General features: G+C 56.2%; 1 protein-coding gene across 6 annotated transcripts in view; it reads left to right on the forward strand.

Moving 5' to 3' along the window:
• Positions 1-10,543, forward strand: part of BRD9 (bromodomain containing 9) — a 22,025-nt gene extending 11,482 nt beyond the window's left edge. For 3 of the 6 annotated variants that reach the window (XM_082457009.1, XM_082457011.1, XM_082457013.1), the window contains exons 12-16: positions 1,466-1,577; positions 5,360-5,398; positions 6,483-6,582; positions 8,566-8,733; positions 9,795-10,543. In XM_082457009.1, the coding sequence (XP_082313135.1) occupies positions 1,466-1,577; positions 5,360-5,398; positions 6,483-6,582; positions 8,566-8,733; positions 9,795-9,895 (520 nt within the window). In that variant the 3' untranslated portion in view covers positions 9,896-10,543. Of the gene's footprint in view, positions 1-1,465; positions 1,578-5,359; positions 5,399-6,482; positions 6,583-8,565; positions 8,734-8,947; positions 9,075-9,794 lie in introns of all 6 variants that reach the window. The other 3 variants (XR_014262238.1, XM_082457012.1, XM_082457010.1) reach the window with 3 other exon arrangements.
• The last annotated feature ends 891 nt before the right edge of the window (positions 10,544-11,434 follow it).

An 11,434-nucleotide genomic window follows, 5' to 3' on the forward strand; every position in this document is an offset into this window, starting at 1 on the left:
CGCGCTCAGGGTCCCCAGTCCTGGAGGCGGGAATCCGAGGTGCAGGTGTGGGCAGGGCACGCCTCCCGCGGCCTCGCTCGCCGGCGTGCAGACCGCCGTCCCCCGCACCCTCGCCCGGCTTCGCTCTTAGCGTCTGTGTCCGGAGCTCCCTTCCTCTGGGGACACCAAGGTTAGGCCCCCCAAAGACCTGGTTTTAACTTCATCACCTTTAAAGGCCCCGTCTCAGAATACAGTCACGCTCTGAGGCATGGGGGCTCAGGGCCTCAACGTGAGAGTTTTGGGAACGCGGTTCAGCCCCAGCTGCGATTAAGATGTGATGTTAAAATTAGTGATAGAGCACTGCATTTTTATGGGGCTGTTTTCGTATTTTTTGTTTTCTGAGATGAAGTAGAAGTGGATCATTCTTTTAGAATTTTAGTGATTTTTCTATGGGGGCAGTAACGACTTTGCTAGTCTCTGAGAAATAGAGTCTTCCCACGCTAGATCTTTGTTTTATTCCAAAGAGAATATGGAATATCTTTGAAGGGCACACAACAAGAAATCAGTTAGCCCCTAATACAGTAAATGAATACCTCACCCTGATTTTTGTGCGAAAAAAGAAGTGAAGGTAAAGAAGCGAGGAGGAAGCTGCAGGTGGGAGGCTCGTGTCCCGAGTGGTGGCCCGCTCCTCGGCTCGCAGCTCTGGGGGCGCCGCTCCCCTTGGTTCAGGCAGCAAGTGCGGCCAGCACGAGCTCGCCCCCGGCGCCTGCTCCTGGAAGGCCTGCGGATCCCGGGCCTCCTGAACAGCCCAGGGCGCAGGCCGCGCCCTTCGAGGTGCCAGCGCCCCTTCCCCTGGGCACTCCCAGGCCCCCGGGAGAGCTGCTGCTCGGCCCTGCTCCCCACCCCAAGGCTGCTGGTGGAGACCCTCCAGGCCCGCAGCCCTCCCCGCCCCACGTGAGGGCCTTTGCAGTCCGGGGCCCCTTCTGGGACTTGGCCTGGCTCTGCTGCTTGGGCTCTGGGTTCCGTTTCCGGGCTCCTTTCCAAATTTGCTATTTAGTCTTATTTTGGATTTTCAAGCATTCACACGGTCAGGAAATCAAAATGACACTCAAGGTGCACGTGGGGAGTCTTTCTCCCGTACCTGCGCCCCCCGCCCCCCAGTGTGGAGCCCTCCGCTGCACATTCTCCTCCATCTCCCTGTGCTTCTAAATCCAAAACAAGCAGATAGGAGCGTGCTTCTTGTATGAAAGTTAGCGTGAGGTATGTCGGTATGCGGATACGTGTTCTTCACTTTGCTCTTTAACTTTTCTGGGTCATGGGCCACTCTGCTGAAGACTGTTGTCCACTCCCCAAGCCGCCCCACCTGGAGGGCTGTAGCACTCAGGGAGAGCCTGTCCTGTGGGGGGATGTCTGAGGGGCGTGCAGCCAGGATGGGGAGTGGGCGCGGAGGGTGGGTTCCAGCCTGTTCTCTCGCGGCCCCTCCCAGCCTGCAGGAGTTCGTGAAGGATGCCGGGAGCTACAGCAAGAAGCTGGTGGATGACCTCCTGGACCAGATCACGGGCGGGGACCACTCGCGGCTGCTCTTCCAGCTGAGGCAGGTGGGCGCGCTGGGCCACTCCTGTGCCCGCCGGACTGGGCGCTAGGGGATGTGCTGTCTTTAAGTGGTCGGTGGCTGTTCCTCCCTCTCTGGTTATTATTTATTCTTTGTTTTTACTTTAGCCAATTGTCTTTCAGAGAAACTTATAGAGATCCTCTCTGTCTAGCACATATTCTCCATTGCTCTCTAGACCTACATTTCTTTCATCTGCTGTCACTTTTCTTCGTCCTGAAAACTTTCCTTTGAAGTTTCTTAAAGGACAGATTTGCTGGCTGCGAATTTACTCAGCTTTTTCTTTATCTGAAAAGTGTCTTCGTTTTCCTTCATTTTTGAAAGTTATGTTCCCGGTGTGGAATTATAGGGTGACGTTTTAGCCTCTACTTAAAACAATGTCTTACTCGCTTTGTTTCTGAGGAAGTGTCTGCAGTCATTTTTATCTTTGTTTTCCATTTGTAATGTGTCTTTTTTGGTCAAGATCAAGGATTGGCAAATTTTGGCCCATAAGCTAATAGTGTTTTTTACAGTTTTTGAAGGTTTAAAGAAAAAAAAACGTGCTACAGACCGTGCGTGACTGCAAAGCCCCAGATATTTGCTCTCCAGCCATTTGGAGAAAAAGTGCTGCCTGCTCCTCTAGATACTTTAAAATTTTGGTCTTTATAACTGACTTTCATCCGTTTACTTTTGTTGTTTCTTCGTGTGCTTTTCCTTGTATTTATTCTGCTTAACATTTGTTGAGCTTCTTGGGCTTACCGGTTTATAGTTTTCATCAAATTTGGAATACTTTCAACCTTTATTTCTTCAAATATCTTTTTTTCTTTTTTGTGTGTGAAGTCTAGATTGTGCTTTCCTTTATCATTTTTTTATTGAAGTATAGTTGATGTGCAATGTTATGTAAGTTTTAGGTATACAATATAGTGATTCACAATTTTTAAAGTTTAAATTCCATTTCTAGTTATTACAAAATATTGGCTCTATTCCCCGTGTTGCACAATACATCCTTGTAGCTTATTTGTGCAGAGTAGTTTGTGCCTCTTACTCCCCTGTCTTGCCCCTCCCCCCTTCCCTCTCCCCACTGGTTACCACTAGTTTGTTCTCTGTATCTGTGAGTCTGCTTCTTTTTTTTTTTTTTTTTTTTAAAAATCCTTTTTTTTTTTTAATAGCTACTTTATTTATTTATTTATTTATTTTATTTTTGGCTGTGTTGGGTCTTCGGTTCGTGCGAGGGCTTTCTCTAGTTGCGGCAAGCGGGGGCCACTCTTCATCGCGGTGCGGGGACCGCTCTTCATCGCGGTGCGCGGGCCTTTCACTATCGCGGCCCCTCCCGTTGCGGGGCACAGGCTCCAGACGCGCAGGCTCAGCAGTTGTGGCTCACGGGCCCAGTCGCTCCGCGGCATGTGGGATCTTCCCAGACCAGGGCTCGAACCCGTGTCCCCCGCATTAGCAGGCAGACCCTCAACCACTGCGCCACCAGGGAAGCCCTCTGCTTCTTTTTTGTTGTATTCACTGGTTTGTTGTGTGTTTTAGATCACAAATATAAGTGATAACACACAGTGTTTGTATTTCTTTGTCTGAGTTACTTCACGTAGCATAAAACACTCCAAGTTCATCCATGTTACTGCCAATTGCAACATTTCATTCTTTTTTATGGCTAAATAGTATTTCATTGTATGTATATGTGTGTGTGTGTGTGTATATATATACACACACACACACGCACACACCCATAAACACCACATCTTTTTTATCCATTCATCTGTTGATGGACACTTAGGTTGCTTCCATGTCTTGGCAAACGTAAATAATCTTCTATGAACATTGGAGTGCATGTATCTTTTCGAATTAGTATATATTTTGGATATATACCCAGAAGTGGAATTGCTGGATCACATGGTAGTTCTGTTTTTAGTTTTTTGAAGAAATCTCCATACTGTTTTTCCATAGTGGCTGCACCAATGTACATTCCCACCAACAGTGTAGGAGGGTTCCCTTTTCTCCACGCCCTCTCCAGCATTTGTTATTTGATGACAGCCACTCTGACAGGTGTGAGGTTATAACTCATTTTGGTTTTGATTTGCATTTCCCTGATGATTAGCAATGTTGAGCATCTTTTCATGTGCCTGTTGGCCATCTGTATGTCTTCTTTGCAGAAATGTCTGTTTACTTCTTCTGTCCATTTTTTAATTGGGTGGGTTGTTTTTCTGATGTTGAGTTGTATGAGCTATTTATGTATTTGGGATATTAACCTCTATTAGTCATATTATTTGCAAATATTTTCTCCCATTCAGTAGGTTGTCTTTTTGTTTTGTTTATTGTTTCCTTTCCTGTGCAAAAGCTTTTAAGTTTAATTAGGTCCTGCTTGTTTATTTTTGTTTTTATTTCCTTTGCTTTAGGAGACAGATTCAAAAACAAAAATATTGCTACAATTTATATCAAAATGTTCTGCCTATGTTTTTTTCTAGGAGTTTTATGGTTTCTGGTCTTACACTTAGGTCTTTAATCCATTTTGAGTTTGTTTTTGTATATGGTGTTAGGTAGTGTTCTAATTTCATTCTTTTACATGTAGCTGTTCAGTTGTCCCAGCACCACTTGTTGAACAGACTGTCTTTTCTTGCGTTGGAAGAAGTAATATTGTTAAAACGGCCATGCTATCCAAGGCAATCCACAGATTCAGTGCAATCCCTATCAAAATACCAGTGGCATTTTTCACAAAACTGGAACAAATAATTTTAAAATTGATATGGAAACACAAATAGCCAAAGCAATCTTGAGACAGAATAGCTGGAGGTATCACACTTCCAGACTTTAGACTGTACTACAAAGCTAGAGTAATCAAAACAGTGTGGTATTGGCACAAAAACAGACACACAGATCAGTGGAACAGAATAGAGAGCCCAGAAATAAACCCATCCACTTATGGCCAATTTATGACAAAGGAGACAAGAACAGTTTGATCACTTTTCTGAATGTGAACTGTGTTCAGAGTGGCATAATTTCAGGCGTGCCACAGCATAAATAGCATCCAATAATGAAATATATATGTTAGCAGAAGTTTATGTGAGGAAATAGACGTTAAAACAATGGCAGTATTTATCTTTCTACTTAAAAGTTGTGGAGCTTTTAACACAAGCGAATCCCAGAAACATCATCTTGAGCCAAAGATCGCAGATGGAGAGCATGCAGGCTGAGTAGCTGTTTCTAGGTTCGTCCACAGAACTAGGGTAGTTTCAGACAGTGCTCCTGCCAGATCACAGGACACAGCTCAGTGCAGCGTTTGTGCTGTGGTCAGCGTGGTGGTCACGGGTGGTCAAGTGTACGCCCTCCCCTGGCGCTGAGCAGGCCAGAGAGAAGGGTGCCTGGCCCGTGGCCCCATCCCTGCAAGGGCGGCGGCACCACAGGCGTCCTGCTCTGTCGGGATCCAGCTGGTCTCTGCATCTCTCTACCTCCTGGGTTAAACCATCTTCTGGGTTAAACCATCGGCTGTTTTTCCAACATCTGACTTTCCTCTTTGGTTTTCTGCCCCTGGGGATGCAGACGCAGGTTGGGCTGCTCTGCTTGGTGTCCACCTCACCCCAGGGTGGTCTCGTGAGCCGGGCCCCAGGGGGCGAGGGGCGGCCTCGCTCTGGCTGCGACCCGCGGGCCGTGTGAGTCACTGGGCAGCGTGACCCCACGAGGGCCCGCTCGGCGCAGCGGGTGGGCGCGTCCGCCTCACGCGCGGGCGGCTGGGTGAGTGGCCCTGGGTGAGTCTGTTGGGGAGCACTGGCCCTCGTCTCTCCTGCTTTGCAGAGGAGAAGCGTTCCGACGAAGCCCCCGGACGAAGGACAGGTGAGTCTCGTGGACAAGGTAGCGGAAGCCTAATCGTTCGGGTTCCCCTGAGGACAGTTGCGTTTGGCCTTTGAAGTGGGATGGTTGAGGTATTTTACTTAGAAACGGGTTACGTTGCTGATGAGGAATCCTAAGCGGTGGCCCCCCCAGCCGACTGTGATGACTGGCTGGGGGTGTGGGCGCAGCACGCGCCTCCAAATCGGACAGAGGGATCCACGGGCTGGCGGGGCGGCCCGCAGGGTGAGCAGGGGGCTTCCGGTCCTCCCGGAAGGCGGGCTTGCCAGCGGGCACGCGCTCTCAGCTGGGGCGTCCCGGGGCCTCGCCGGCGCTGGGGCAGGCACTCTCTGAGGAAACGGTCCGCTGCGGTCCGGCCGTGGTTTCCTCATCCTGCCCTGGAGTGACTTGGAGCACTTGTGGCCCCCAGCTTTGCACATGGCCATGTGGGCAGAGGTGCCACTCCTCTGGGCAGGGTGTGGGGGCCTGGACTGCAGGGGTCACCTGGCCTTGGTGACCGGGGGGCCCAGCCGGGTCAGAGCGTCAGGTGCCTGTCAGGTGGGAGCCCTTGGATGGGCAGAATTGGAGAGGGTGCCGAGGGCATCTCCCCCGGGTGCACGGGGCGGCCAGGGTTCTGCTCGGGCCTCTGTCAGGGCTACACAGACACGTGTGGCGTTGGGTGCCAGCCTCGCACAGTCTGCGAGGAGCTGGGATGGGCTGCAGGCCGCCTTGGGCAGGGACCGCCCACTCTGGCCCGCAGCAGGGCCTCCGCAGGTCAGCCCAGAGAAGGAAGAAGAGTGCGCTGCTCTGGAATCTGCCGCGTTATCTGTTAAGTTCCTGGAAGGTAGCCTGGTCCTTCAGGTCTTGGGTCTCTCTCAGGTCCCCTCAGCGCCTGTAGGTCCCCAGAGACCGGCAGCCTTCATTGCTGGTCCAGGTACAGGCATCCACTGGGAGCTCACCCCTGGGCTGCGGCGTGGGCTCCTCGGGGTGGGCACGACGCGGCAGGCCTGGCCTCCCCGTGGCTGGCAGGCCGTTAACATCCGTGTCAGCTGCCTCTCCTTTCCTGTCTCACGTCGCTTGTCTCCTGCAGGTGGGGGACCCTCTCGGGGATGGTGGCTCCACCCTGGACTTCATGGCCATGAAGTCCTATTCGGACGTCTCTCTGGACATCTCCGTGCTCGGCTGTCTGGGTAGGTTGTGCCGGGCGCTGTGTGTACCCTGCCCATTGGCCGCACGATAAAGACCCCCATCCTCAGGACCCCCCAGGTGACTCCAAATGGGGCTCGCCCGGCTCTCCTGTTTGACCTCAGGCCCCATCCTTGGGAATCGTCCGCTGGGGTCCCGCCCCTGGTTAGTGCAGCGGTGTGCACACCACCATCGTCCACGTGTGCCCGCTGGGCCGGCCCCATCGGGGAAGATGCCTCTGTGCTCCCCTCGGCTCTCGTGTGCTGACGAGGCCCTCCCAGCCCCTCATGGCCAGTGGTTTTCGTGGAGCGTCTCCTCCCCTCCCCCTTCAGACCTGCTGGATGTGCTGTGCGTCTCCTCGGCGGTCTCGCCCAGGGCACTTCCCCCAGGGGACCTGCGGCAGCCTCTGGAGACCTCTTTGGCCTCACACTTGGGACCTGGTGCTTCTGGCCTCAAGTGGACAGAGGCCGGAGGTGCTGCTTACCGCCCAGAAACCCCAGAAGAGCCCCAGCAAGGACGGCCTGGCCTGCGGTCGGGGGCTGCGTCCGGGCCCCTGCCTGCTGTTGGAAGGGGACCTCATCACCCCGTCGTGAAGGGTGTCAGGCGGGCCTCACTCCGTCACGCAGCCTGGCAGGCCCTGCCTTCTGGTTGGAGCGCTTCAGACCTTTGGTGTTCAACGCAGTTATGGATAGGATTGCGTTCCAGCCTGCCATCTGGCCGTTTTCTGGTTTCCCAGCGGTTCAGGGGTCCCCAGGACCACCCCCAGATGTGGTGATTCCTTAGGACCCCAGGGCTCGGCAGGCGGTGGTCGTACTCACGGCTCATTACGGCGAAAAGACAAAGTCCAGGATCCCCAAAGGGGAGGGGCCCGGGGGGGTTGTTGTTGCGGGAGACTCGGCGCCAGCTGCCCGCGCCCTCCCCGCGAGCCCCCGGCCGGAGCTGTGACGACCGGCAGCCTCTGCTTGGCCCAGCCCCAGCCCCAGACTCCTAGCAGGAAGGCAGGGGCCCAGGACAAAGCACACCATGGCACAGACGGTCTGGCACATCGACCCCTCGGTTACTCGGCGGGTGGGACCCAGCCAAGGGCCGGTCTGGCCTTCTGACCAACTGTTCTTTTTCCTCCCGCAGAGTCTGAGGTTTTCTCCCTATTACCTGTTTTTGGTAGTTTGGTTACAGCAGCCCTGGTTTGTTCTCCTTTAGGTTTATTCTTCATGGGTTACGTTTCCGCGTTGGGCCTGGGGGTTTGGGGTTCTTATCGAATGTGGGGACTCTGGCTGTAGTTCTTCAACACTCTCCTGGGCCCGATTCTGCCCATTTGCCTTTGGTTTTTTCTCTGCTTGGTTTCGGGCCGTGGCGGACGGAGTCCTGGGGGCACTGGGCGCCCTTTCTGCTGCTGACCTGTCAGTCTCCTGGGCTCGCTGTAGCTGCCGTTCTTTTCACCCCCAGAAGCTCCACCAACTTTTCCTGCGTCGCCCCCTTCTTGCCTCCGGTCACGTGTCCTTTGCCTTTTGCACACGTGGTGCGTGTTCCTAATCGCTGGCCCCGCATCTCATGTGCCACGCTCCCCGCCCCCCGCACCGCGGTGGGGCTGCGTGTCCCTGTTTCTCTGCCTGCCGGGTTGTGGTTGGCCGGATGCGCTGGATTTAGTCCACGCCTTTGCACGTGCCGGGCGCCGTTCTGATGGTCGTTAGGCAGCTTGGAGCGTCGGGCCCTGTCCAGGTTTTTCTTAGGCCGTCTTAGGGTACAGAGCCAGGTCAGTGCAGGGCGAACGTGGTCCCGCCATTGGACCGCGCCTTCTGGGGGCTTGGGCCGCAGATGTCCACAGCACGTGTGCGGCTCTTGACCCCCCAAGAGGCCGCCCTCCTACTGGCGCAGGGCAGGCTCGGCCAGGCGGTTGTCATCCTTGGTGCGCGTGGTGACGAGCGAGCGTGGCTGAGGATGGACGGGCTGGCCGGCCTGGCCCACATCCCATCATCCCGTGTGTGCAGGGAAAGTGAAGAAGGAGCTGGACCACGACGACGGCCACCTGAGCCTGGATGAGACCACGAAGCTCCTTCAGGACCTGCAGGAGGCGCAGGTAGAGCGCGGGGGCTCGCGGCCGTCCTCCAATCTCAGCTCCCTGTCCAACGCCTCTGACAGGGACCAGCACCACCTGGGTGAGGCCCGCCTCGTGCGGAGTGGCGTGGGTCGCGGCTGGGAAGACCCTGGGAGGCCAGGGCACGTGTGGGGTTGGGTCCAGGCCCACGGGGCTCCGTGGGCCCCGCTGCCCCCCCAGGACCCTGTCCCCTGGGATTCCCGGGTCAGGCGGCTGCACTGAGGTGAAGGGTTTGGGTGGGACTCAGTCTAGGGATTTGGGGGCTTGGCCGGAAGGTGCTGCAGGTCCTGTGTCAGGAGGAGCCACAAGCCGTGGACCTGCCAGCCTTCCAGAATGAGGGATTGGGAATGTTGCTTTCTTTCTGCTGTTCCTACTTCTGGTCCTGAAACAGCGTGTGGACAAGTATGTCACTGCAGGACCCTCGTGTGGGGAGAGCACGGGACCTTGCTTGGCCTGGGAGTCCCCTGCTGAACCAGTGAGGGCGGGTGGGTGTATGGGGGCCCCACCCGGCCAGGGAGCAGATGGGTGTCTCCTGGCCCCTTGAGTGTGCAGATTAGTCCTCGTGCTGCTGTTTTAGTTCCCAGATACAGATACTGAGTTACTCTTTCAACGTAACAGATCTTGGCGTTTGGGGGAGGGGGAGGGGACTGATCGCCTGTAGAGGTTTGGCTAAAACTGTCTTAAGGACCAGCATCTTGGTCCCGTTAACCTTGTGATAAAGGCACGTGAAGGAGGTTCCAGGTGACCTTGGGGCAGCCCCAGATAGGAGGACCCCAAGGTCTTGGTGGGCTCAGGGTGACACTGGGGCTCCTCCGGAGGCTGGGGCTGTCTGAGGGCCCCCGGCCGAGGAGCCTTCCTTCCTGCAGAAGCAGCAACCCTGCTGCGTGGAGGCTCGGGGCCCCTTTCTGGGGCCACCGGGTGGCCCGTCCCCGGGAGCCACGGCTCGGGGCTGAGGCCTGGGCTCAGCTGACGGCAGCCACGCGGGCGTTCGTGTGCAGCACGAGTCAATTTGTAGCTGTTAAAGTTGTTCCGTGGAGCAGCGACGCCCCTGAAGGAGGGTCCTGAGCTGCGCGCGTGTGGCAGACGCTGGGTTGACACGTGCCTTCTCTCCTGTGATTGCAGGAAGCCCTTCTCGCCTCAGTGTTGGGGAGCAGCCAGAGGGGACCCACGACCCGTACGAGTTTCTTCAGTCCCCAGAACCTGCAGCCTCCACGAAGAACTAGCCTTGTAGGTAGTCTTTGATTGTTTTTTATTTTTTAAGTTTTTATTTGCATGTACAGAGTTTTTGTCGTGAGACGAAGACTTTCATTTTGTCCCCTTTGGCACGCGGGAAGCAGCCCCGGGGAGGTGGTGAGCTGTCTGTTGTCATGTTAGCCGCACTGGGATGCAGCGTTTCTGTGGATAGTCCTGTGCGTCCTGAAGAGCTGGAGGTCACTCATAAAGGGTGTGTGACCAGACTCTGGGAAGCTGGTGTGGTCTGTCTCCGAGCTTCTCGGTGGCGGTGAAGTCCTTCTCTGTGCCTGTGTGGACGCACCTCTCTGCCCCGCGTCCTCCGGGAGAAGCCCTTGGGAGGCAGACGTGGGTGCGTCTGTCTCTGTTCCCTGGGGCGTCCTGCACGTTCCCGCCCCGCCCGTGCCCCACGTCCCCACGTTTCCCAGGCGGGCCGTGGCGGGGGCCGCGCAGGAGCTGGCAGTGAGGGCAGCGCCCCCCCGTTCTCCGAGCCTGGTGCTGCGAGCTGGCGTGTCCTGCTGGCACGGCGAAGGGTTAAGTGTCCGAAAGCGCTCTTTGTTCTGGAAGTGTTTACTGGATGCCTGTTTGTGTTTGCAAAATGTAAATACAGATCTTAATAAAAAGATACACAAAGAGTGTCATTACGCGTATTTACAGCACTGCTAGGCGTCCCCTTTTGCGTGACTTAGTAAAAACCCTTGTCATGCGAGCTGGATGGCATTCCTTCTTCCTAGCCCCGTCTCCTGCTGTCTCCTCTGCATCTGGCCCGGTTCTTGGCACCGCAGTGACGTCCAGGGTCACGCCCATCCCCGCACAGTTTCCCGTTCTGTTCCCTCGCCGTGAAACGTAAAACCGGAGCCTCCGTTACCTCCCGGGGCAGGGTCCGTCCTGGGAGAGGCGTGTGGCCGAGAGGCCAGGGAGCAGGGCTGGCTGCCTCGCCGTCTGGACAGACGCGGGTCCCCGTGAGCGCTGGGGAAAGGGGAGCACAAGGCATCTCACAGGCGAGGCGTCGGGAGCAGCTGTGGCAGCCGTGAGCAGATGAGCTTATCAGCAGGGCTGGTACGGAGCCGACGCCCGGGAGGGCTGGAGGGCAGCCGTCCTCCCTACCTACGCGGGGCCGCAGAGCTGGCCGCAAGCCCTGTGGCTGGCCCTCCGCTGCCCTGCAGGCCCCCCAGCCCCCGCCTCAGCCAGCGCCCCAGCTGTGGGGAGGCCGGGAGGGGCAGGATCTGGACGTGCCCCTTGGGGTGGCGGTGGGCTCTGCCCCCACCAGGGCTCAGGAGGCCGGGACCCCTGAGCATCCCAGGCGGGGTCCCCACGGTGCAGCCCCGCGGGCGTGGCCTCTCCGTGGCCCGCAGCCTGCGTTCTCCAGTAGACGCCAGCGTGACGTGGAGTATAGCACGTGAGGGCAAGGCCGCCGAGACACAATATGAGTCCCTGCAGCACAGACTCCCCTGAGGGCCTGGTCTCCAGCACAGGGGCCGTGTCAGCTGTGAACACAGGAGGCCGGACCCCGCGCCTTGGTGCATGCGGCA

The sequence above is a fragment of the Balaenoptera physalus genome (assembly GCF_965194825.1).
Source record: "Balaenoptera physalus genome assembly, chromosome: 3".
NCBI classification, from domain to species: Eukaryota; Metazoa; Chordata; class Mammalia; order Artiodactyla; family Balaenopteridae; genus Balaenoptera; species Balaenoptera physalus.